Raw genomic sequence first — 27,278 nt, forward strand, 5'->3', positions numbered from 1 at the left:
ATGAGATAAGGTGGCACTTGTGCTCCTCTTTATCCACTCTTGCATCCAGAATATTGTCGATGTAAACAAACACAAAATCAAGGCCAGAACCACTGGAATGTCTGATCTGCATTTGTAGATTGAATGGCATCCACAGAAACTAAAAACATGCCGAAAGGGGTAATTACTGCTGTCTTGGCGACACCAGAAGGCTCAGCTGGAATCTAAGCTCATACTGATCTATTTTCATAAATACATGTTTTCCGTGGAGGTTTGCTGTAAAGTCTTGTAAATCAGGGATGTTGTACTGGTCAAGCACGGTAGAATTGTTCAGGGCACAATAATTACCATAAGGACGCCAATTCCCTGGAGATTTTTTTGGAACCATGTGCAACGGTGAAGCCCAGCAACTGTCAGATCTGTGGACTATGCCCAACTCTTGCATGTGGTCGAATTCCGATTTCACGATTTTAAGATGGTCTATGGGTAATTTACTAGCCCGCGCTACTACTGGAGGACATGAGTCTCTATATGGTGGGTTATTCTATGTTTAACGTCTATGTGACAATACGATGGGGTCACTAGACAACACTTGACCAAGGCTTGAAAAGGGCAGGAGCCAGGTTGAAGGCTTGTCAGGCAGCTGACAACATTGGAGGGATGACAGATGCAACTCACTTGCATACAAGAGCTGCGATCCATGATGCAGTGATTTTTCAAATCCACTAACAAAGAATAATGTGACAAGAAATCAGCTCACAAGATGGAATTTGCCACGTTTCCAACTATGAAAACCCACTGAAAATGTTTATTGAGACCGAAATCCAGCGTGAGTCATATGTTTAATTATGAGAATCATTCGTGGCTGAAAGAACACATGACATATTAGGGTGTCTGTGTTCCTCCGTGGTTGTAGGGACCACTGAAATCTCTGGACCGGAATCGACAAGAAATTGAACACTCGAGAGACAATCTTTGAGGAAAAGACGGGAGCTGACCTACCCATCGGCAGCAGTTGCCTCTTCTGCTGGGCCTGGTCATTTCCCGCCTACCATTTGTAGACAGGACCAGGCATCAGCACCAGATCTCTGATGCCTCTAACAAATACACCATCTGTTGCCTCTACCATATCCTCAACCCCACGATTCCAACCAAGTCAACGGAAGGAATTCCATTTCGTGTCCAAAGCCTGGACCTGTGTCGTCAGTGCTGCCATTTGCTTCTCCATCTCAGTTATCTTCGATTGATAAGGCGCTAGTGTTTCACAAGGTGCAATAAGCAATTGTTCCAGTTCCATTTGCTTCTGTTGATTAGGATAAAAGCCAGCCCCTCTATCTTCAATGCAGAGGTCATGGACAGAACAAGGTCGGCATCATCTGCCAACAGATCGAAGGTGGACATTCAAAAGATACTCATACAATGCTTTTGAACATGGCGAGATAAATATCGCAGAACTTCAATTTCCAAAAATCACCTTTGTCAGGATCTGTCCCAGCCTATCTGCGCTACTTCCTCAATATCTGTGATGGTTGCATATCGTCTAGACTGTGCACCACAGTGCGCCACAGAATAGCTACCTTCAGCATGTCATATGGGAGATTACCATTCAGATCCACTAAGACATCCTTCACTTCACAGGCAATCTGCTCTGGATGACGCGCCACAAGTAAACCGTACTTTGTCTTCTGACTCGTCACCCTGAGGGCAGAGAAACACGTTCCGAGGATCATGAACCATGATGGTACATTATTAATAAAAAGGGGGAGAATCTTTAGTTTGACGTCCCCAACCTGCTCTGTAAAGAGTTTATCCTCATCACCATCCATTTTAAATGAGAAGGGTCTGTGAACTCTGGCTTTGGTGGGCTCTAACTCTCCTTGCCCCCACTGGGCATCCATGCTCTTCAGGTCAGACACCCTCCACTCCCCCTCACCTTGCATGTCCATTCCCGCTCTCTCCAGCTCCTAGCTGCCCTCCTGCTCCTTGGTCTCAGCCGTCTTGGTAAAGGAGCGAGGAGCGAAGGGGGAATGGGAAGAAGACATTTTCTGGTGGCAGGAGGGAGTCCTAACCCCAGCGCCAATTACCCTAGTGGTGTGTTATCGCCTGCCCCTGATCAGCCGCATTCAGCAATGTTGCCTTTTTGGAGTGAAGTGGAGCGACTCACTCCACCTATGAGACTACACCCTCCCCCCCCCCCCCACCCCCCCCCCCCACCCCAGACAGATCAGAGTCCACATCTAACATCCGCCGTTGGTGTTTTTATAAAGGTAGTAGAATCGATGTCTAGGTGGAGAATATCCACCTTTACATTTGCTTGTTTTCCGCTACAAAAAGGCCTTGTGTCTATCTGAGCATCATGTAATCATCTACGCTAATTCCATTACCAGCACTTGGTCCATAACCTTCTTTGGCTTGAAAAGACAAATGTTCATTGTTGTGCCCCAGGCAGTGTGTTCCAGACTCCAGCCATACTGAGGGTGAAACCATTCTTCATCAGATCCCTCCAAACCTCCTACCCCTCATGCTACATCCATGCTTTCTGGTTTTGGACACCTCTGCTGTATTCTGTTGACAGTTTAGGGAACTGCGATAAAGATCAGATCATCTGGATTTAGAAATGTTGATTGAGAGATGAATGTCGACCAGCACTTTGTGTGGAACATTTCTGTCCTTCCTTGAATCAGGATCATCTGATCCATCTTCTGAGAATACAGATTGACTTTGGGTCTTTAATCATTTCCGACAGAAATATGACACCTCTGACAATGCTGCTCAGGACCTCAATCTTCGATTATATGGTGAAGTCTGCGCAATGGTGCTTGTAAACTTTTGTTTTATTGGTGAGAGAGCTGCCACTGAAATCACAGTTATATTGACTGCCCCACATTTAAAATGAAGAACAAAACTTAGCACGAGGAATTGGACAAATCGGTTCATCCCCACTGAAATCACTCTATTAGTTTCATCCAATACATTTCATTGCTGAAAATAGTTATTTCTTTTTCACTTGTTTGTCGAACATTGAGACATAATTTCTTTCTTTTGAGGGCAAGTTGAAAAAATATTGATAGCAGAATTTGTTTCTGTTTATCTTTCTTTGTAACCAATTATTCAATTTGTGTGCAATCTTTGATTCTGCTAAAACACAGTCCTCACATCCCCTCCCTCCCTGCAGCTGCCTCAGCAGCACAAAGCAAACGTTTTGGTCTCAGTGCAACACACAGAGGTCTGACAGGAAGTCTGCTGCTGAAGAGTATTACATCCCCGCAGTGCACTCCCCACATTAAACCCCAGGCTAATGAAAACAATCTGGTGAGGAGAAAGAAAGCGAGCGAGAAAGAGAGAGAGAGGGTGAGAGAGGAGAATTTACAAGCTTTATTCCCATCAGATGGAAGGAGGGAATTAAAGACAAGAGGAAGCTTTTGCAGGACCAAAGACTGATACAAAGTTCAGCAACTCCTTCCAACTTTATCCTTTACATCCAAGAACTTCTTCACACCAGCCGCGTGGTGAGAGGACGCTTGTTTTTTTTCCCAAACCAATAGCTCAACAGGGTAAGTTTAAGTTTACATGCTTCTTGTTTGAACTGCCATGAATTACAGCAGATTTTTTTTCTCTATCACTATGCTTGTCTCCAGCTGCAACAAATTATCTTTCGAGGACTGCAATGGAATTCACTGCAAAGATAACCTGAGTATGATCTTGTAATGGTGTTTCGCAGAAGGAGGGAAATAATTATGCAGTTTTCTTCTTTCTTTTTTTACCAGCTCCACTCTTCAACCCACTCTCTTCATTTCTGTTTAGCTTTTGCACACTAAATATGTGGATTTTCAAGCTACTAATAAATATACTGGTGGAGACCCTCTCTTCTGCTCTGCTCAGCCACTCTCTGTGAAGTCAATTATGAGCCACTGTTTATGATTCTCCCGCCAATTAGAAGCCATCTTCACATATTGTTCTTCACTGAACTATCCTCAGCCTCAATCACCTTTTGAAGAGTAATGGGCAACAGTGATATTGCTTTCTACAGCGTGGGCTTCTCGAGGATTAGTGAACTACATAGAGACTGAATGATAAAAATCTGTAACAGCCAGAAGGAGGTGGAAAGAGAACAATCTACCAGCTTTGTGCTCGACTTCCTGCCCTGAGGACTTGTTGAATGTTGTTCCTTTCCTTAATTTCTTTATCCATTCCTTGCTATGTTTTCTTTCAATGTGTTTTGTTATCATCCACTTTTCTCTGCATTCACACTTTCCTATCTTTTTTTCCTCTCTCATTCGTTCTTTTTTGCCCTGCTGTCCTCGTTCATTATTTTGCTTCTGAAATGGAGTTTGCAGCTCAAGGTTTGCTTTTACTCATTTCCCTCATCTTCCCCAGTTCCCCCCCCCCCACCCCCACCACCCTTTCCTCTCCTCCAGTGCCGCTTTCTATTGGGTTCTGTTCTGACTGGAGTTTTGTGGCTATTCCACATAATGAAGTCCAGGCAATGAATATGACCAAGCTATTCCAGGAGAAGAACCATATTAAACCTGTCAAGGTGAGAGTGACTTCTTCTTTCCACTCCGAGGGAGTAGCAGAGGAAATATCATGTAGTTCATGAGTGAGCCCAATGGGAAAGATTATGGAAAATCAGAGTACTGTGTCTTAACTTATGGCCAATAAGTTAACCAAAAACCTCTCTCCTAATTGATCATTGCTTTAAGGACGTCGTACATAAAATAATACTTCCACATCGATTCAAGTATAAAGAGGCCAGTGAACTATGCTGGGAAAATCAGCCTTCACTTTGATGAATTAGGATATTGTCTGAGAACCAGTAATAATATTTCATGTGACTATTTCGGGGGTGATTTGTGGGCTGGAGGCTGATCCTGTCAGTTTCATAGTGCAACCATGTGAGGTTGTCTGAATGCTTTCAGGACATGGATTATTTTGGAAAATAGAAGATTTGTGCTGAGTCCAAATGACAAAGAGCTTTGCTGGTTTGGATTTCTTTCTGCCTGTGGTCGAGAGAAATGGGAACTGATTGCCATAAGGGGCTGGTGAATCCCTCGCTCAGCTCTGAACCTTCCTATGGAGAAAAACCTGACCTGCCACACCCTGACAACAACTGAAAGTTGTGTAGCTGGGGAGAGGAAGCCTGAAAAGGAATGTGGGGTCTCAATGGCTTGGTGTCCTTGGAAAGCACCATTCTTCCTCATTCCCCACTGTTGTCCTGGATTTTCCTGATACTATCATTAGCTCTCAGTGTGCCATCCAGAAGAGGGTGGGGTGAGGATGGAAGCAGGAACCCCTCCCTCCATCAGATGTGCCCCTTTACACGGCCAACAAATGGGTAACCCAGACTTATCCTATGAATATTCTGCTTCCCTCTGATTTTCACCTCTGCCTTCACCTCTACCCCTGCTCATATTTCCCCCCTTGCCTCTTCTCCATTCAGGACTGCAGCCCAGACACAAGTTCTATTACTGAACACCTATTCATTCTATTAAGCAACCAGATGATTGATTATAAAGACAATTATAGGTTAGTGAGTTTGAAAGCAAATGATTTGATCATATTACTTTGGACAAGTCTGGACAGTTCTTTGAATCTATTCCCCATTTTCCTCCAATTTATAACATTAAGAAGTAGAAAAAGGAACAGGCCATTCAGCCCCTCAATCCTGATCCACCATTCAATAGAATTGTTGTTGGTCCAACATTACTTAATCTACTTTCTTCCCTTCCCCCTATAATGCTTGATCTCCTTTACTAATTAGACATCTATCTCAGACTGGAATATACACGAGAACTCTGCTCCTCGCCCTCTGTGCCAAGGAGTTTCAAAGACTCACAACTGCCCAAGAGAAGCAACTCTTCCTCATCTGAGTATTAAATGATCACCTTATTTTGAGTCTATGCCCTCTAATCATTCCGTAGGAGTAACACTCTGTCAATACTAACCCTTACAAGCTTCCTAAGGATTTTACATGTTTCAAAGGACTTGCAGGGTGTGCATTGGGACAATTTGTTTTATGGGCAGGATGTAGTAGAGAGATGGAAGTCTTTTAAAGATCAGATTTTGAGAGTGCAAAAGCTTTATGTTCCTGTTAGGTTAAAAGGAGGGGCAAAAGGTTTGAGAGAGCCGTGGTTTTCAAGGAATATTGGAAACTTGGTTCGAAGAAAAAGGGAGGCGTACATTAGATATAAGAAGCATGGAGTTAAGGAGATGTTTGAAAGATACATTGAATGTAAGAGGAATCTTAAGAGAGGAATTAGGAAAGCTAAAAGAAGGTACGAGAAAACTATGGCAAGCAGGGTGAAAACTAATCCAAAAGAGTTCTACAAATATGTTAATGGTAAGAGGAAAGCTAGAGACAAAATTGGTCCCTTAGAAAATCAGAGTGGAAAACTGTGTGTGGAACCTAGAGAAATGAGGGAGATATTGAACAGTTTCTTTTCTTCGGTATTCACTAAGGAGAAGGATATTGGGAGATGTGGGATAAAAAAAGCAAATTGGGTAAATATGGGGAATATAGAGATTACAAAAGGTGTAGTTTTAAGGCTTTTGAAGAATATAAAGGTGGATAAGTCTCCGGGACCAGACGGGATCTTCCCCAGGACATTGAGAGAAGTGAAGGAGGAAATAGCAGAGGCTCTGGTGGTAATTTTCCAAATGTCATTAGATATGGGGATAGTGCCGGAGGATTGGCGCATTGCGCATGTGGTTCCGTTATTTAAAAAGGGTTCAAGGAGGAAGCCTGGCAACTACCGGCCTGTAAGTTTGACGTCTGTGGTAGGTAAATTAATGGAGAAAATTCTTAGAGATAGTACTTATAAACATCTGGATAGACAGGGTCTGATCAGGAGCACTCAACATGGATTTGTGGGAGGAAGGTCATGTTTGACCAATCTGATTGAATTTTTTGAAGAGGTGACTAGGAATGTGGATGAGGGTAGCGCAGTGGATGTTGTCTATATGGACTTCAGTAAGGCCTTCGATAAGGTACCACATGGAAGGTTAGTTAGGAAGGTGCAGTCTTTAGGTATAAATTTTGAGATAGTCAAATGGATTGAACATTGGCTGAAAGGGAGAGGCCAGAGAGTGGTAGTGGATAATTGTCTGTCAGGTTGGAGGCCGGTGACCAGTGGTGTGCCTCAAGGATCTGTATTGGGCCCATTGTTGTTCGTTATATACATTAATGATCTAGATGATGGGGTGGTGAATTGGATTAGTAAATATGCAGACGATACTAAGATAGGTGGAATAGTGGATAATGAAGAAGGTTTTCAAGGATTGCGAGGGATTTGGGCTGCTTAGAAAAGTGGGCTGAAAAATGGCAGATGGAATTTAATGCTGATAAGTGTGAGGTGCTTCATTTTGGTAAGAAGAATCAGAATAGGACATATGTGGTAAATGGGAGAGCATTGAGGAATACAGAAGAGCAGAAAGATTTAGGAGTGACGGTACATCGTTCCCTGAAGGTAGAAACTCACGTGAATAGGGTGGTGAAGAAGGCTTTTAGTATGCTGGCCTTTATCAATCATTGCATGGAATATAGGAGTTGGGAGGTGATGTTGAGATTGTATAAGACGTTGGTGCGGCCTAATTTGGAGTTCTGTGTGCAGTTCTGGTCGCCTAATTATAGGAAGGATATAAACAGAGTGGAGAGAGTGCAGAGAAGGTTTACCAGAATGTTGCCTGGGTTTAAGCATCTGGAGTATAGGGAGAGATTGGACAGATTAGGTCTTTATTCTTTGGAGCGTAGAAGGTTGAGAGGGGATTTGATAGAAGTATTTAAGATTATGAAAGGGATAGACAGAATGGATGTGGATAGACTATTTCCGTTAAGAGGAGGAAGGTTTAAAACAAGAGGACATGAGTTAAGAATTAAGGGGCAGAGGTTTAGAGGTAACATGAGGGGGAACTTCTTTACTCAGAGAGTGGTAGCTGTGTGGAATGATCTTCCGGGAGAAATAGTGGCGGCGGAGTCAATTGTATTATTTAAGAAAAGGTTGGACAGGTATATGGATGAGAGGAAGATGGAGGGTTATGGGCATTGTGCAGGGAGGTGGGATTAGAAAGGGGTGTTTGGTTCGGTGCGGACTAGAAGGGCCTAATGGCCTGTTTCCGTGCTGTAATTGTTATGTTATGTTATTAATAGGATTGATTCTCATTCTTCTAAATTGCAATAAGTAGAGTCCCAACCTGTTTAAATGTTCCCATTAAGACAATCATCCATACATGGACAATCAATCCCATCAAACCTTTTCTGAATAGAGGAGCCAGACTGTTTGGCATACCCTAGATAAGCTCTCACAAGTTCAGATGCAATAAGAATTCCAAACTTATACACTTCATTTCCTTGAAATAAGAGCCAACATTTCAACAGCTTTCTCTATTTCTGCTGCACCTATGTGCTAACTTTCTGTGTTTCATGCATAAATACTCCAGAATCTTCTTGTGCTGCAGCTTTCTGTAATTTTTCTCAATTTGAATAATGCTTTTCTTTCCCAGGAGAATCACTGTATTTTCCCAAGTAAGACTCCATTTGACAACATTTTGCTTTATCAATTAATCGTTGTAAATCCTTGGAATTCAGTCGCAGAAATCAACCAAAGACAAATCAGGATCCTGTGCATTAATTTACTTCCTCTGGAAAGGGTAATGCAGTCAAAGATGGTGTACATGGGTTTGAGGAAGGCTTTTGGTAAGGTATCACTTAATAGGCTTATTAATAGAGCATATGGCATAAAAGGGAAATTGGCTGGTCACCTTTTGAATTGCTGGAGGGTGAACAACATCAACTCAGAGAGATTGGTGCTAAGCAATTGTCTTTTTTTATTCAGATTTGGGTGAAATCCAAAACTTATAAAGTTGCGGATGGCAGAAAACTTGGCAGTACTGTGAACTCTGAAGTAGATAGTTATAGATAACAGCTGGATATAAACAGCAGTTGTGTAGATGATGTAAGGCATAAAAATATGAAGGTTGGAAGAATGAGGAGAGAGAATGTAGAATAAAGGATACAATTCTATACAGGATACATGGGGCAAAGGGATCGGGGGTATAAATAATTGAAAGTGGGCAGGGCAGGTTGAGAGAGGCATTAATAAGCTTTATATAAATCCAAAGAATATAAAAACTGGAAAGTCATTTTGAACCTTTAAAAATCATTGATCTGAACTCACCCAGAGTGTTGTGTTAAATTGTGGTCATCTCATTATAGGAAAGATGTGGAGCCATCAGAGAAGGTCCAGAAAGATGTAAAACACTGGTTCCTGGGTTGTGAGGCTGCAGTTGCAAAGTTTGTGAGAGTGAGAAAAATTGTGATAGTTACAAAGACTGAAGAGGCTGGGAATGTTTCCTTCATAGAAGAGAGTAAGGGGACATCTGATAGAAGTTTATAAAATGAAGAGGGTCTGGACAGAGTGGTCAGTAGGAGAATTCCCCGTTGGATTCTAGGGTTACGGATTCGAGATCATCGGTATAAGAAAAAAGGGAAGATAATTTATTAGGGCCACAGGGGAAAAAACTTCTTTAATAAATTGTGGCTCGAATCTGGAATGCAGTGTCTACCGATGTGGTGGGGGCTTTCAAGATTCCTTTATCATCATATAATAGTATAGAACATGTAGATTTACACAAAATCCCCTGCAAGCAGTAAGGCAGACAAAGAGTGGCTATCAGTGTTGCCTGACACCCCTTGCAATACGAGAGCAAGAGAAGAAAAGAGTGACTGTGTGTCCATGAATTCACCTCCAGTGCTCCCGCAAGCTCTGCAGCCAACAGAGTCCTCTTCGATCCATTGCAAACCAAACTTTAGATCCAAACCTTCAACACAATCAGGAAGGTTTCAGCGCTTGAAAGTTTCCCTCAAACCTGTCAAGAAGGATAAAGATAGTGAGGAAAAAGGTAAAAATTTATGGAGAAGCATCTGGGAATCAGACAATTGGTTGAGCAGGGAACTGGCACAGACACAACAAGCTGAATGGCCTCCTTTTGTTCTGTAACCCATTCTGTGATTCTGAGTCAATATTATTTAAAGACATGTCCTAACACTTCCCTGAAGCATTGCACTGACCATGGGTGGCCAACCTAGAAATTGCCCTTTAACCCTACTCACTGTTTCCTGTCTTTTAGCCAATCCTCTCTCAATGCTGATATGTGACCACAACCCCATGGACTTTTGTGACTTAACCTTTTGTGAGGCACCTTGTTGAATGCCCCTGAAGATCTGATTACAACGCATCTGCTTGTTCCTCTCTACCCACAAGTCATTTTATAAAAAAAATTGTAATATATGTTTTTTCAAGGTGATTTCCCTTTATGCAGCCATGCTATACTTTTTACATTTAAATTTAATTTAAAAAAATTTAAATAAAGTCATACAGCATGATAACAGATCCTTTAGGTTTATGTGCCTGTGCCATCCAATTACACTCAATTGACCTATACCCATGGTATGTTTTTAACAGTGGGAGGAAACCGGAGCACCCAGTGGAAACCTACATGGGGAGAAAGTACAGGTACACAATCCTTTATCTGGACATCTAAATTCTGGAAAGCTCCAAAAGCCGGCATTTTTTCCTGGTGCTGGTACAGCGGAGGGGGAGAGATAGAGCAGCACGACTAGGTTGGGCAGGGGGGAGAGAGACAGCAGTGCGACTCGGGTTGGCAAGGGGGGAGAGAGACAGCAGCGTGACTCGGGTGGGCGAGGGGGGGGAGAGGCGGCAGCACGACTCGGACGGGCCGGGAGGGGAGAGACAGCAGCGCGACTGGTAGGAGGTGGATACGACAGCACAATTCAGGTGGGCTTAAATCTGGGGCAGCTGGCTTTTGTTCTGAAATCCGAAAACATCCGAAATTCGGAACACACTGTCCCCCAAGGATTCCAGATAAAGGATTGTGTACATGTATTAATTCCTTACAGATAGCGCTGGATTCAAATCCCGATTGTTGGTGCTGTAATAGTGTTGTGCTAGCCACTATGCCAACTGTACCATCCTTGTCTGATTAGATTATGATTTTCCAAATGTGTGCTAGTTCTTTAATGACACTGGATAACACATTTTTTCCAAATGTTTTGAATTGGGGAAGATGAGAGACAATTTCAAGATGAGCATAAAAGTAATTTCAGATTTGCTGTATCACATAGGAAGTTGGAGAAACATTAAATTAACTTTTATTGAATTTAGCACGATTAATACCATAATGATGCTGACACATTGCATTAGTTCAACTGACTTAAAAATGTTTTACTGCTGATTTTCATTTGAACTCAGTGTCTGATTCCTTTTGTCCAACAGTAGTTAACCAGCATTGATGGATTCTAGTTGCCCTGATGAACATGGTCGCAAATCTTTCACCATGTTCATCGCTGACTGCGCCAAGATCAGCAGGGAACAAGTCCAAATGCAAAAGCAGAAAATTAATTACCAATGACATGTTGCAGATCAGGGTTTTGTTGGTTAAATTAGACAAAATACAACAGGAAATAACAAAAATAGATTATGATAGGAACATTTTAGTGACTTCAGTGTTCAGCAGCCCAAAATCCGTAAAATGCACCCAGAAGTGTCAGGAGCAAAATCTTCATTGACCAGTATAACTGTATTATCTAACCTTTTTTTTCTAACCATAGGTGTTAGGCTAATTAGATTTTTACCTCCTTACCTCCAAGGCTGTCACCTTGGCAGTCCTCTTGGCGACGCACCAGAAATTGACCTGCATCAAAGCATTGCTTTAGTCAGAGTGTGGGAGTTTGGTAAGTTACAGGAATTGGATGGAGGGAGAGTGGATGGAAGGGGTGTGTTGCACGGTTGGCACTAAAGGCATAATGTGCAGCTTTCTTTAACTGAGTCAGAGGTGACATCAGCATTTAAAATGTGGCACATAGCAGGGGAGAGAGCTGATTGGCAAGACACATCAGGTGGGTATTACCTTCATTTCTGCAGTTCATTAATTTAAGGGAAAGAACTTTCTTTCTAATAAGTAATGTTTGGGGGAAATGAGGTTGTGTGTGACTAATTAATAACACTTACTTTAAGGGTAATTAATGACAGGGAATCTCTGATCCATAGAGAGCTTTTTGCGGTGTCCGTGGCAATCATGTATGCTGGAAATGTCGCCAGCTGCAGCCAATAGCTCTCTGAGTTATGGTGCTGGAGCTACAGATGGATTCCCTGTGAGGCATCCATGATGCTGAGAACAACGGGGGTGACACTTCAGGGGAGGTAGGGAAGGTGTGACCCCCCCCCCCCCCACCCCAGACAGAGAGGAGAGGAAGGCAGGTAGTGCAGGAATTCCCCATTTACTATCCTCCATCTAACCGATATATTGCTTTGGATGCTGTTGGAGGGAGGGAGCTTCAAAGGGCAATGCACCAGCGGTAGAGAGGTGAGAGCTGATAGGAAGAGGTAGGTGATTTCATGACTCCTGGATAGTATGTTGCCTCCCTGGTGCTAGGGTCAAGGAGTAGCTGCAGGAGATTTTGGAGGAGGAAGGGGAGTTGACAGTGCTTGTCACTAGCGACAATGTAACTTTCACAGAGAGTATGTATAAACTCCCACAGACACCACCGAATTCAAACCCATGTCGCTGGCATTGTAATAGGGTTGCACTAACTGGTCTTGATAGTTCAACGGTAAGATGTAAATGTTTCCAAAATAATAGGTTTATTTTAATCCAGGATGACTGACATCACCTGATAATGCTGGAACTAACAATTTCTGAGAATTAACTTCATTAAGATTTTCCACTTTACAGGAAGAAGTGAATCTGTTGCATTGTTCAAGTGAACTGGCGTGGACATGAAGGGCCGACATGGCCTGTTTCCACGCCGTAAACAGTTATATGGTTATATGGTTAAACAAATTTAAGGAATTAGGGGATAAATTAAAAAACAGGACCTCAAAATATCTCAAACTAATCTTAGGATTAGTGTGAGAGTGACAATGGCGTCAGGGCAATGATGATTCTTGGGGAACCGGACCTGGTCCCTGCAAATCGGGGCGTATTTACCCAGACAGGAAGATGTCTGATGTCTACATGGCTGTGGTGCTAGGGAGAGCTTGATAGAATGGTTGGGGGATGGGAACCTGAGCAGGAAGACCATGGATGGAAGTGTAGAACGTAAAAGGAAAAGACAAGGAAATCAAGGGTGAGGAGCCACTAAAACCATTAGACAAAAAAAGTTATAATAATTAAAATGCCAAAAAGATAGGCTTAAAGGCTTTTTATCTTAATGCATGAGGCACATGTAATAACGTGGATAACTCATGGCATGACTGGGAATAAATTGGGTATGATCTAATAGTCATATTCAAGATGAGAACTAGACATTCCTGGATATTTGATTTTTGGGAAGGACATGTTGGAGGTAAAAGGTAGTGGGGTAACATTGTTAATATAAAGAGATTACCTGGGCTCTGAAGAATGGTGAAGTTAAAAACACCAAAAACAAAGACACTGGTCAGAGTAGTACATGGATGCCCACACAGAGGCTTCACTGAAAGAAAGGGCATAAATTAACAAATTATGGGAGTATGTAAAAAAAAATCACTGCAATAATAATGAAATTAGATATTTATCTCAATTAGGTTAACTAAGTTGGAAAGAGCAGTGAAAAGAATAAATTAATTGAGTGCATTTGAGATAGTCTGCTTGAGCCAATTTGGAACCACGTTATCCTGGGTCTGGCCATGGATAATGAGGCAGCTCTAATAACTTAAACTGAGAGCAAAAGATCTCCTAGAAATCGTGATTGTCACATGACAGAATTTTGGATTCAGTTTGCGAGCAAGAAACTTCTGTTGAAAACAATCATGTTTAACTTAAAACAAATGACAATGACGTAAGGGTAGAGCTGGTTGGAGTGAACTAGGCAGATAGAGTAGCAGAAAAGGCAATCAGCAAGCAGTGGCAAAAGTTTAAGGAGGTAATAGGGTGGCACGGTTAACTGTAGCAGGAAGGCACAGTTAATGTAATAGTTAGCAACACACACCATCAACCCAGGTTCGAATTCAGTGCTGTCTGTAAGGAATTTGTATGTTCTCCCCATGACTTGCATGGGTTTTCTCCTGGCACTCTGGTTTCCTCTCAAAAGGTATGGGGGTTGTAGGTTAATTGGGGTATTTGGGTGACATGGGCTTGTGGGCTTGAAGGGCCTGTTCAGTGCTGAAAAAAATTAAATAATTCATGACTCTCAGCAAAAAATTATCCCAGGAAGGAGGAAATATTTGAAGAGAGAGATGAACCAAAAAAGTTAAGTTAAAAGAGAAAGTTTTTAAGAGGCAAAAGTTGGCTGCGGATCTGAAGATTAGTATAATTTCAGAACTCGCAAAGAAACAAAATCAGAATTTATTGTCATGAACATGTGTCACGAAATTTGTTGTTTTGCAGCACATTAAACAAGGGTAAACATTCCTGTAAATTACATATTAAAAAATAATTCAATGAGGGCAAAAGAAGAGAAAAAGTGAGGTAGTGTCTGTGGTTCATCGTTCATTCCGAAATCTGATGGCAGAGGGAAAGAAGCTGTGTTTGTACTATTAGGGTGTAGCGGGCCGGATCGCTGGTCCAAGATGGTGTGGGCTCCCCTTCACCGGGAAGGAGCCCACGCCTAGCAACACATGCAGGCTAAGGAACCCTCCACTTCCACGTAGCAGCCCACTGGCCGGCCAGAGAGGGACGCGATGACGTCACTTCCGGAAGGCAGAGGGTACGTCACTGGAAGTGGGTGGGCCAGCATGGAGACACAGCAAATTCAAACCAATAAAGTCATTCTTTGCTTCACCCTCACGCTGTGTGACCATCTCTTTATTCAGTAGCACTGCAACAGCAGTCACTACAAGGCATTCATCTTCAGGCTCCTTTACCTCCTTCCTGATGGTAGCAATGAGAAGGGTGCAAGGCCTCGTGGTGAGGGTCATTGATGACAGAGGCTGCTTTCTTGAGACACTGCCTCTTGTCAATATCCTTAACAGAATTAAGGCTGGTGCCCATGATGGCGCTGGTTGTGTAGCCTTTTCCTGTCCTTTGCATTGGCACCTCCATACCAGACAGTGATGCCATCAGTCAGAATGCTCTCCACAGTACACCTGTAGAAATTTGGTGCATTACCAAATCTCCTCATACTTCTGACAAAGTATAGCTGCTGGTGAGCCTTCTTCATGATAGCATAGACATGAAGGCCCCACCCAGGATAGATCTTCAGAGATGTTGACACCCAAGGATTTGACATTCTTTACCCTTTCCACTGCTGACCCCTTGAAGAGAACTGGTTTGTATTCTCCTCATTTCCCCTTCCTGAAGTCAACAATCAGTTTTTTAGTTACGCTAATGTTAAGTGCAAGGTTGTTGTGACACCACTCAACGAGCTGATTGATCGCACTCCTGCATCTTTCCTCATTGCCGTCTGTGATTCTGGCAACAACCTTGGTGTCAATGGAAAATTTGTAGATGATGTTTGAATTGTCCCTGGCCACAGGGTCATGGGTGTAGATAGACTAAAGCAGTGGGCTAAGTGCATATCCTTGAGGTGTGCCTGTGTTGATTGTCAATGAGGAGTTACCAATTCGCACTGACTGTGGTCTTGAGATGAGGAAATCAAGGGTACAATTAGAGATGGAGGTGCAAAGGAAGACTAAATTGATCATAAGGAAATCAAAAATAAACTGAAGCCAAACTAGTGAGTAACATGAAACTGAAAATTGTGCTTCTTTAATTATACAAAAGGAAGAGGGAGGTTCGAGTGAATGTTGGCCCCCTAGAAAGTGACACAAGGGAATAGTTATGGGGAACAAAGATATGTCAGGATTTAAAAATATACCTTGTTTCAACTCTCTGGTAAAATATATCTGTGGTGCAGCAAGCAGACACAAAAACACAGAAAAGACAGGCTTTAAGCCACTAAAAGTCTGTACACCAGTTTCAGTTCCAATGGCTCCACGAGTGACTGGCTCAGGAGGGGCCAGCTCAGCTTTATATCCAAGTGGGTTGATTGACCACCTTAGGTGGTCTTCCTGCAGGTATAGAAGTTGCCCCCTGCAGTAGGCTGGTGGTCATATCACCACAAGCCAGTGGTGATACAGACTTGGTCCAAATTGCATTCCTGGATGCTGCTGAAACTCCTGTTGCATTGCTTGAAATCTTCCTGGAAATGAGGAGAATACAAACCAGTTCTCTTCAAGGGGTCAGCAGTGGAAAGGGTAAAGCGTGTCAAATCCCTGGGTGTCAACATCTCTGAAGATCTATCCTGGGTGGGGCCTTCATGTCTATGCTATCATGAAGAAGGCTCACCAGCAGCTATACTTGGTCAGGAGTATGAGGAGATTTGGTAATGCTCCAAATTTCTACAGGTGTACTGTGGAGAGCATTCTGACTGATGGCATCACTGTCTGGTATGGAGGTGCCAATGCAAAGGAAAGGAAAAGACTACACAACTGATTGAAATATCCCTGGATCCCACTGAAGGTTATAGTTTCCCCTCTGGATATATTGCCTAGCCACGGTACATAATATTGTGCATTCAAGGAGTTCATTCGGCCCACATTTCCAGTACTAGCTCTTTGAAGAGCAATGAACTTTCTCGATGGCAATACAATTGTGTCTTTTTTTCAGAATAGAGAATTGCCATGACTGAGGTGGTAGAATATATCTTCTGCATCAGAAAATTTAGGACTGCACCCATACTAAAGATCTGACCACAGAAAACTGGCCTGAACCTCTGTGGGAGAGTATCACTGTTATAGGTGCAGACCTTTGAAAGATATCAAACTGTGTCCATGTCTGTTCTTCAAGACAGGCATTAAATCTCCTATGGAAAAGGAAACGAAATTGCACTTGCATTTATCTCAGTTCAGCCTCAATAAAATGCTTTATCTAGCTGTTTTCAAATTGCGCAGCAAAGAATGTCTCTTTATTTTGCACTCTAAACATTCCAGATCAGTCAAGCTCACCCATTTGCCAGCATTCTTTTCTGATGAGATATTGAGCTCCAGCAATGATCATTAACAAGCTAACTGACCTCAGGAGGCACTCATGCCCAGACCTGAACATTGTCCGCAGTGGTCTGAATTTGCAATATGGCAAAAACATTGCAGTTCTGCCAATCCAAATAAGATCACAAGACCTCTTGTTTGGTATGAGAGTCCACAATTCTCAGAACTATTCCCTCCCAATCCACAGAATATTTATTTTTGACAGATTTTTTTCATCAGTCCTCTGTTCAGTTAGATTGACTGAACCCACCTCTGCTTGATCAATCTCTGAGGAATAGTTTTTAAGGCAACTTTTGTGGAACTCTGATAAATAAGTTAATTGGGGCTAATTTCATGAAGGCCCAGTTCATTTGTGATGGGCTGAATAGCCTACATGGAAAACTACTGCATAGTACCAGCCCTTTGGCCCTCCATGTCGGTCTCTTGAGTAACAGTATAATCAGTATGATTCAAATGACTCATTGAAAATGAATAATGAATCAGCTACTTTAACAAAAGTCCCTGATCCTCTCCAGCCCCTTTTAGATCTCTGTCCTCCATCCCCAAAGTGCAGATATCGAAAGGGAGACTGTTAAGTTTAAAGGCAGTTGTCCAACTCAGTGCCAATAGCAGCACAGGGGTTAAAATAGTTAAAGGAAATTACAAACTCTGTTCACTTATATTAGATTTTACAAAGCTTCTTTGAAGGTTAATAATGTCTGACAAAGCTTGCAGCTGCTCAATAAAAGTGGAGCTTGACTGCTAATGTGGCTAAGTATAGCATTATGGTTCAGAGTAACTGGTGAAGGACTGGTGTGCTGTGCGTACCTGCTTTCAATGTCTGGATAGCTGATGCCCTCACCTCAATGTACTTAATGGAAATTAATTTAAATGACAGAAAATAAATGTCACTTTTTTTGCTTGAAATTACATATTGCTTTCTGGACTCTTTTCCAAAGATGGGACAGTTCAGATAGATGTGTGGTTTTATAATTTGCTGCCATTATCCTTAGCATATCCTGTGAGGTTTGACAAGAGAATAATTGTTGCATGTAAATAATTTACTCCGTAAGTGCCCTGGCTGAAGCCTCTAAAATGGAAGCTGTGCTTTGCAGACCCGACCTTGTTTTGATCCAGGCACCCCCATTGCTCTCCTTTCCCCAATAACTTCCTGCCCCCACCCCCACTCCCCCATCACTGACTCATTAGAGTCCATAATTTTTTTTTCTTCATCATTGCATAAATTGGAAAAAAATGTATTTGAAAGTTTAGTCATGTACTTAGTGGGTTTAACTCTATTTATTTGCATCTGCTGTCTCTCAGTTAATTTTTGGTTTCTACTTTCCTAATTCCTCTATCAATTTTATTCTGCTGCCAGATCACTTTAATTAATATTCAGTCTCACTTCAGCACATTTGGCTGGTAAATTGTCCATTTCTTTGCTTTATTCTTATTTCTTCTACAGATTCCCATTCCCTTTCAGTGACACCTCTTACTAACCTATCAGAGATTTCATGCAAGTGCCCAATGGCCCAATTTCTTCATGATCTGAGATCACCCATTCATCTTTCGCGCTCTCCATCATGTCTTGAACACTTGTTCCCTGCTCATTTTCTCTCTTCCTTTTTATTTCGCTGTTCTCTTTCATTTGTACTCTCTCTCACTTCTGATCTCTTTCCCTCCCTCTTGTCTGTTTCCTTTATTCATCTCTTTCCTATTCTCTGCCTCACTTATTCTCACACATTCCTTTCTTCTCTCACTTTTGTGGCACTCTCTTTCTCTGTGTCACGTTTTCTTCTTGTGCTCTCTCACTCTCTGCTCCCTGATCTCTCTGTCATATGCTTTATCCTGCCTTTAATCTCTCTCCCCTAATCTAGCCAAATGAAAATAGTAACCAACAGGATCTTAAAACAAAACACGGAGACACTCTTGTACAACCATATTCCTACTGCGCAACCGCACTGTTGACCTCCTTTAATCTTTGGAATCTGCTAGAACTCCATCGATTCACAGAACAACAATGACAGTTCCTGCTCAATTAAACAAACCTTTGACCTGTTCCAACCTTCCTTTCTGGAGAGTTGCCTTTTTTAATTCCTGGTTCTTCAATGACAATTTATAACCGTGTGGGGGTTTTCAGTAAAATTATATTTCCAAACTTGGTGTGGTCTGTTATTTTCTATTTTTCTCAAGCTAAATAAGAAAGCAAAATCTTCAGATAGCCAAAAGAAACTGATTGAAATTGGAATCCAATTTATCTTTTTAAATGTCCTGGTCATTTGAAGTAACTCATGTGCTGTAATTTTCCCAGAAGTGTGTCCAAGAATATGAGAAATCTCATTTGATCCAATGTGTAAGATCTTCCTTCTTTTGGAGTTGCTAACTTATTGTGGTCTGGAATCACAGTCAGGGGGATCCCTTTAAACCTCATGACGCTTGCTAACTTACTGAAATGGCTATTCTTTATGTACACGGGAATATCCAGCACACCAAAGACTTCATCCCTTTTTGATTGACTATCAGGATTGAGAACCCAACCATTTATGCTGCACTGAAAATGAATGAGAATTTATTCTTAACCCAATATTACCTGGGGATTGAATTGACAGACGCTCAGACCTCTATAACTCTGATTTACAGAGTAAAATCCCTCTGAGTTACTGGTGAATTAACCTGTTAGGGTCCAAGCTATCAATGGAACTGAGGCATCTTTTCACCAAATAACCCGCGCAGCCCAATTTGCTTTGGTGTAGCATAAAATTACAGCAAGTTGACAATAGGAACATCAGACCACTCAGCCCAAGAGATCCATGCTGGCAGACAAACCTTCTCCCACCCTCATTCATCGGAAAATCCTTACATTCTTTCCCTTCTTCCTTTTATCTAACCGCTCTTTAAACGTTTGTTCTATTTACCTCAAACACTTCACCTGTCAGCTTCTCAGTGTCATGAAAACATTTTTAAAGTTGTAGCAATAATTTGTCAATGATTGATGAGGCTATTTTTAAAAATGGCACAACAAGGCATTAGAAATTACCATGGTAATTAGGTAAGGACAAGCAAGGCCCTGGTTTGAAGAAGTAAGGGACATGAGTAGATGTTCTATACTTAGATTTCTAGATGGCGTGAGGTAAAAGAGTCACATTAAAGGTGCAGCAAGTAGTTAGGGGACAATTAGAACATTATGCTTTATTATTGTGGAAACAAAATACAAACTGATAATTTTTATAAAGCATCCATGAGACCACATCAGGTGTTCGTATCTAGTAGTGGTCTCCTGGTTTAAGGAAGGGTGCTAATTCATTGGAAATAGATCAGAAAAGATTCACTGGTCTAATACATGTATCTACTGGAATTGCATAAAGTGACAGGCAACTTGATTTCAGATTATTTAAAAAAAGCTTTCAGGACATTGAGAGATCTTGCCAGGAGGGTGTGGAGTGTACATTTACTCCTGTGGAAGAGTCCAGAATCAGGGGTTCACCGTTTAAAAATAAGATGCTGTCCATTTAAAACCAGAGATGAAGCACAAGGGTCATAAGTCTTTGGGATGTTCTTCTTCATAAGACAGTGGTAGCAGAGCTTTTGAATAATTTTGAGTCCAGGATATTAAATACTTTCCTGATAAGTAAGTGCATGAAGACATACTGGGGATAGGTGGGAATGTGGATCAGAGGTTGAAATCAGATCAGCGGTGATCTTATTGAATAGCAGAACAGGCTCAATAGGCCAAATGGCCCTAATCTTTTCCTAAATACCCATAACTGTTCTCTACACCTTCAAACTTGCCAACATTTTTCTACACAAGTCGTGGACATACTGTCACCGACTTTATTCAAGCTGCGCAAAGCACAAACTTGCTGGAGGAATTCAGCAGTTAGGGCATCATCTATGGAGGCAGAGGAATTGTCAACCAGAAATATTTACTCACACTCTGCCTTCACTGATGCTGTCTACCTGCTGAGTTCCTCCAGTGGTTGGTTTTTTAAATTGTTTCTATGCATGTTCTGTCACAGATTCAATGGGCTGAATGGTCTGCTTTGTTTCATATTACTATACTTAAAGAAAAACAAGAGACAATCAATTCTGTTGTTTTGTCTTTGTAATTTGTAATTGGATTTTGTTCCCCTTTCAATTTTCTGCCTGTCATCAAGGGCAGGAGCTCTTCTTGATATCCACTTGTTATCACATTCACTGCACAGCAATCTGGATGTCAGGAACAAGAAACTACAGATATTGGAAATCTAAAATGCAGGGAAAGGTTGGCATCAGTGAGGAGAGAAATGGGGTGATGTTTCAAAGCCATTTTCCAGGCTGTGCATTTGATCTTCACTGTTTACATCTGAAAGTTTTACTTCACTTTTTTCACTTGGCATCCTTCGCTTTCCACTATTCATCCTCCACATTATTTTAAACACGACTGCTAAAAAGACCAGAGGGTTGTTTTGAATTCAGATTATTGATGGCGCGAGGCCTATCTAAGCAGTCAGGTGTTCATTGCAGAGAGCCAGTGCACAGTTTCCTGGTCTAAGGCAAGTTATCGCCTGCTCAAGTTTATATAAAGGCAAATTTACCTTTTATGCAGAGTTGGAAAAGGCAGATAGCACAGTCCTTTTACTTCGCCCAGTGCAGCGTGCCGGCTTCTCAGGGCAAAAGGGCTGCCCTGCAACAGCCTCACCACACCGGTGCCTGACAGCCCCTTCAGGAGTGGGCGGCATGAGAGAGCACAGTGGGGAAGAGCTTGAGAGAGCGGGGTGGTGTGAGGAGTGGGGGACCGTAAATGAATGCAGCATGATAGCTCCACCGGTCGCTCTGTAACAGCGAAGCAGGGCATCGGGGCTGTGAAAGTGACATCAATCGTCTTAACTTCCTGTTTGGAGCCGCTTTCAGGCGCAATCCTTTTATGCAGGAGATGGAGTGACCACTCCACCTCTAAGCATACCCCACTAGGCAGATGGAAGTTGGAGCGAGTTCGAGTAGTCAATCCGCCTTCGGACCTTTTATGGAGGTAAGTGCAGTGATGTAAATGCAGAGAACCTGTCTTTACAATCACTTTCTTTTCTCTATAAATGGGCCTAACGACTCCTGTCAATCCCTGGTTAACAGCAACACCTATAGTAAATGAATGAATGGGCCCAAGTGGCAAAATAAATGTGAGCAGATTATATCATCCACACCAGCTTGCCTTAGAATTATTCCCACATGCTCTGACTGGTATCTACACTGCAGTGCTGACTAGAGGAATCCAGGACACTTTTTAATTTACTGCCCTGTCAAATTTTGGCCCAACAGTTTGAGAAGTGATAATCATAATGGACATACACATTCTGAATCAGGCCTACCTGTGCAGAGATTTTATCTTTCCCATGGCCCCTGAGGTTCCATGTTGTGTCTCAGAGACCAAAGCTCAGATCCTGTTATTTTCCTATGGCTGTGAGGATCCTTTGTATCACCTCTCTTCCAATGTCCACTTGTCCACATCTAAGTTTCTCAACCTATGGGAGCAGTAGTTTTGACTGTTGAAAAATTGGAAATTGCCAGTAATAAGCAAATGCATTGCATGACTTTTTGGTGAATCCTTAAAATAATGCTTTAAACTGGGCACTTTCCTTTGTTCCTTTGCATCGACTTCATTGGAATAAAGCAAAGCGGAGAGAAAGACCACTGTGTCACCCATATCATATAAGGTCAAAGGAGGATCTGGACATTGCTGGCAAGGCCAGCATTTAATGTCCATTCCCAACTGCCATTTGGACTGGCTGCTTCAGAAGTCAGTTCAGCAACATCCCCATTGCTGTGGTCTGGAGTCACAGCAAGACCTGACCAAGTATAGGTAGCAAGTTTTCTTCTTCAAAAGAGACCTCATTCATAGAACATAAAACAGCACAGCACAGTATCAGGCCATTTGGTCCACAAGTTCTATGGTGAACATGATGGCAAATTAAACTAGAACTTGGTTTCCCTCTTTTCCCTGCATATCCATCTAGAAGCCTCTGATCTGCCACTATTGTATCTGCCTCCACTACTATTGTCAGCAGCCCATTCGAGGTACCTACCACTCTCTGTAAAAAGGAATTACCCGCACATCTCCTTCCTCATCTTAAATCCATGTCTTTTAGTGTGTGAAAGTCCTTACATAGAAACTTCAATAATGGACATTACTTAGTAACAAGGACCCAAAATACCCCCTCCCCCCTTTAACCCAGGACTACTGAAGGTACTAAGAGCAAACACGTATCCCAACTAATGCAGCACCTTACGCTGGAACATCCCTAAGGCCATACAGTGTTCCTTCCAAATGAGAATTAAGGCATTTCATTCTGAGAAATTTTGAATAATATTTCAAGCATGAAACAAAACTGGAAGATACTGTAAATACTCTGCAAGTATAGCAGCATCAGTGGAGATATTGTTTCAGGCTGTTGATCTTTCCTCAAAATATTGCCTAAACACTAATGACTGCCCCCACCTCCCCAACCATCCATCACCTTTCACCCTCCCTAGTTCACCAATCCTCTATTAGCCTTTGTCCAAATCCCCCCATCCTGTCCTCAATAGTCTTGTTATCTCTGTACTGCACTCTCAGTCTTGATGAAGGGCTCTGACCTGAAACATGTGACCATTGTTTTTCTCCTACTGATGCTGTTCGACCCACTGAGTTCTTCCAGCAGATTGTTCTTTGCTGCACACTCCAGCAACTGCAGTCTCTTGTGTGTCACCTAAACATAAATTCTGTTTCCCTCTCAAATGATGCTGGTGGTTGGGATTTTTGAGACATTTACCGGTTTTAGAGTCAAGGCCAATCTTGTTTAATTTTAATCAGTTGCTTTGTTCTTTTCTTATTTTAATAGATCTTGGACCCACATGTGGAAGTCAACAATGGCCATTTGGTTGTTCTTATGGCAGCTAGTCCTTGTATGCATATGCCTAAATATGGCCAAATCCCTCCCTATTCCAAATATAACAGCATTGTCTTCTGCAGAAGCATCTGGTAGTTCTGAAATTGAAGTCACAAGTACAGCAATGTTGTTTTCTACCATGAGAAACTCAACAAATGTTGACAGCATCAATGTTAATTTCACCTCCATCAGTATGGACTTCACTTCCACCCCTCACATCATCTCTTCAAAGCACCCCATCACTGGTACAGTCATAATGGCATTTATAAAGCAGTACATGGTCTTCGTCATCATTGGATTTGCTATGGTCCTGCTGCTTATCATTGGGTGCACTGTGGTAATTATGAAGCAAAGCAAGGGTTCATCTTATTATCCAGCCTCTTACCCTACAAGAAAGTATGTGGATGAGCAAGACAAAAAGGGTTCCAGCAAAAACTTTGAGGAAGTCACTGGGGTGGTCAGTGATGAGCCCAAGGAGGATACGGTCAACTCTTCTGAGCAGCTGCAAGTTGACATCCTCTCTGCGACCCACAACCTCAAAAAGAAGGCACCGTCCATAGGAGAGGAGAAGCAAGAGATTGATGCAGCAGGAAATGGAGGGTCCCACCAGATGGTAGGTCAGGAGGGAAGGAATAGTACAGCAACAAGGGAGGATGGCCCAGTGACCAACAACCTGGAGAATAATTTTGCAAAGGCACCTGAAGAAGATTGGAAGAGAAGGAAGGAAGGAAATGGAAACAGGAAAAATGAGGAGGAGGAGGAAAAGGATAAGGACCTGGAAACTGGAGTCCCAGGCATCAGCTTAAAGCAGGAACCTTCCAGTGATATGAGGAGCAAGTCTCTCCAGACTGCTTGTGAACCACAAGCGAATGCAGCTGAAGACCAGTCACAGGTTTTAGACAAGGTAGACAGAGCAAACAGCCAGGAGCAAAAGGAAGTTGGCATGACCCAACCAGATTTAAATGGAGCATTTTGTGTTGCTGAGCCCTGTGTGGATCATTCAAATGATTTAGAGGACATCCCACTGATAACAAAGCCCAATGGTGCACCCAGTGACAGGGCTTTTTAAATGACCCATCACAGATTGCCAAAGCAATCTTAGATTGATATGAGGATTACTTGAATGTTGACCAGGCAAAGAATTTGCTCAGTTTATACCAATGCCACTCATTTTAAATCAACGATTTTCAAAAACATAAGTTTGCAACAGTAGGATATGCAAGAGAACCATTTTCAGTAAATGATAAACTGAGACTGAAAGCAAGTTTTATTGTTTCTCTCCCTACAACAATAAATGTTACCCCATATGTGTAAGATTGATTTTAATTCCCTCCACATGAAGGAGGGAAACCAACCTAAAAGGGGAGAACCTTTAAAAAATTCAACTATTTGAGAGTGCTTGAATTTGCTCTTTGTTTAACCACTTTGAAAATCTCCAGGCCTGATCATCAGGGGTAAGGGTTTAAGTGGGAAGAGTGTCAGGCAGGTCACATCAAAATCCAAACTCCGGCCTCTGATTTGTTAGTTTAAATGTGGAAATATTTCATGTTGCCAGTTTGCTTCCCCAACTCAATTTCAGTCATCCAACTGGGTGTGTGAGATTCATACTGAACAAGAAGCCAACTTGCTTTGGGCCTACCCCACACCCAGGCTCAAGGAAAAGCATAACACCTTGATGGCTCCTATTAAAATTTCCTGCAAACTAGAATGTAGTGAATAAAGATCCTTCTCTCCAAAGTGTTAACACATCAGGGAACAGATCCATAGATTTTCCCTGTTCCATAAAAGCAGATGAAGGGCTCTGACCTGAAACATGTGACCATTGTATCATTGTTCAGCAATCAAAGAATTGCTGGATGTTTTAAGTATCCCATTGGCAGCACCCAAAAACTAAAATACTTGTTATGGTGAGGAATTATCTATCGACACATTGGATAATCGAGTCCTAACATAGTGCCCATTCATACAGAGTCTCAGCACAAAGTATTCCTTTTTAAAGAACTATTATTAACCATGGATTGTTCAGGCAGGATCTGAACAAAATTAGGCATATAGTGATTTTAATAGGGGTAAAGCTCCTAGAAGGAATCTTAAAGCTTGCCAGACTAAATTGCATTAGCCAATCGCTTCGCTAGAACATAACTCTTTCATTTTAGCAGTAACTTTAGCCATGAACTCTACTTTGCTTGTATCATTTTTTTAGTTAGACTAGACACTGTTGTCAAAAGTGCTTTGGAATCGACTGGAATCCAAAAAGCTAGATTACTTAAGTATGTTATTGATGAACATCGAGAGTCCCAGGGTGTTCCCAAAGACAGTGAAACTCAGTACCACTGGTGTGTGAGGTGGCAGGCCTAATCTGTAAGTACCACATACTCAGCAAACCGTAAATCTAGGGAATTATTAATGACCACAATCCAATGGTTTCGTGTTCAGGGAATCCTCTTTTAATTTTTATTTTGAAAGACTGACAAATTATTCCCAACTTCCAGAATGCAGGGCTCCCATTCTCACAAAGAGCTTGGAAGCCTGGAAGTGAGCAGTCTGTGGTTCAGAGTGATCTGGGGAGAATCTTTTTGTGCCTCACTCCTAACTGTGAGTGCTGGAGTCTCGGACTTATTCTCACTAGAACAGTGCATGCTGGAAAACAGAGTGTATATCTGGAATTTGCAAGGGTGGGTGGGGGGGGGGGGGGTTGTGCGTGGGATGGGGGATGGTAGCCAGGGATTGAACTGATAACATTAAAAGCATTGAGATTCACAGCAGGTCATGAGCACCAGGTTACAGTTGAAGTGAGAGTTAGCTGACAGCTTCACTAGGAGGGAAGGCTTCTGGCCAGACTCTTGACTGCTGCTTCTATAATTTTTGAGAAGATTCATGCTGAAAATTGGCAGGTTTTGCATGTTTTATTAACAGTTATAGTATTAGGTATCTTTGATCAGAATATGTCTTTTTCCAGTTCTGTTGGTGCCTCTACCAGCCTGACCTCCTACCTTTGCTGCCCATTCTGCAAGAGATCTCTGAACTGCACAATATTGCTTGAATAAACTGGTGGGAGACCGAAGGGGTTTCTGAGCGAGGATAAAGAATGAAGGTGCAGAAGGAGGCCCTCCAGTCCTTCCTTTAGCATTTTTCCTCCTTCCACTCCCCCTACCCCGCAACCTTTCAACTTTTACCATGCTCCACAGTGGGGTCAAGGGCCAACTGTGTGAGCTGTGGCATTGAACTTCCACTCAATGGTATGTGTCCATACACACACCCTCCCAGGACGTACGCCTTCATAATAACACTCCAATGTCCTGTACTGTGGATTTCGTACAACACCCAGAGCTGGCCAACATGAACCCTTCTGCTGAATGCTTTTTTTGTGTGTTCTGAGATTGCTGTAGTGGAATTTACTGTTGGCATTATACAATAATAAATACTTTTTGATAAA

The 27,278-nt window shown here is 42.2% G+C and overlaps 1 protein-coding gene across 2 annotated transcripts; it reads left to right on the forward strand.

The window, feature by feature from the left end:
* Positions 1-3,225: 3,225 nt before the first annotated feature.
* tmem119b (transmembrane protein 119b) lies at positions 3,226-27,278 on the forward strand. 2 transcript variants are annotated; one of them, XM_069930425.1, is made up of 3 exons: positions 3,226-3,533; positions 23,795-24,746; positions 26,802-27,278. In XM_069930425.1, exons 2-3 carry the CDS (start codon positions 23,808-23,810, stop codon positions 26,883-26,885), a joined length of 1,023 nt encoding a protein of 340 aa, XP_069786526.1. In that variant the 5' UTR covers positions 3,226-3,533; positions 23,795-23,807; the 3' UTR covers positions 26,886-27,278. The 2 variants fall into 2 exon arrangements, with proteins under 2 accessions (XP_069786526.1, XP_069786525.1); XM_069930424.1 differs by having other exon boundaries at positions 23,795-27,278.

Source organism: Narcine bancroftii, chromosome 4 (genome assembly GCF_036971445.1).
Source record: "Narcine bancroftii isolate sNarBan1 chromosome 4, sNarBan1.hap1, whole genome shotgun sequence".
NCBI lineage: Eukaryota > Metazoa > Chordata > Chondrichthyes > Torpediniformes > Narcinidae > Narcine > Narcine bancroftii.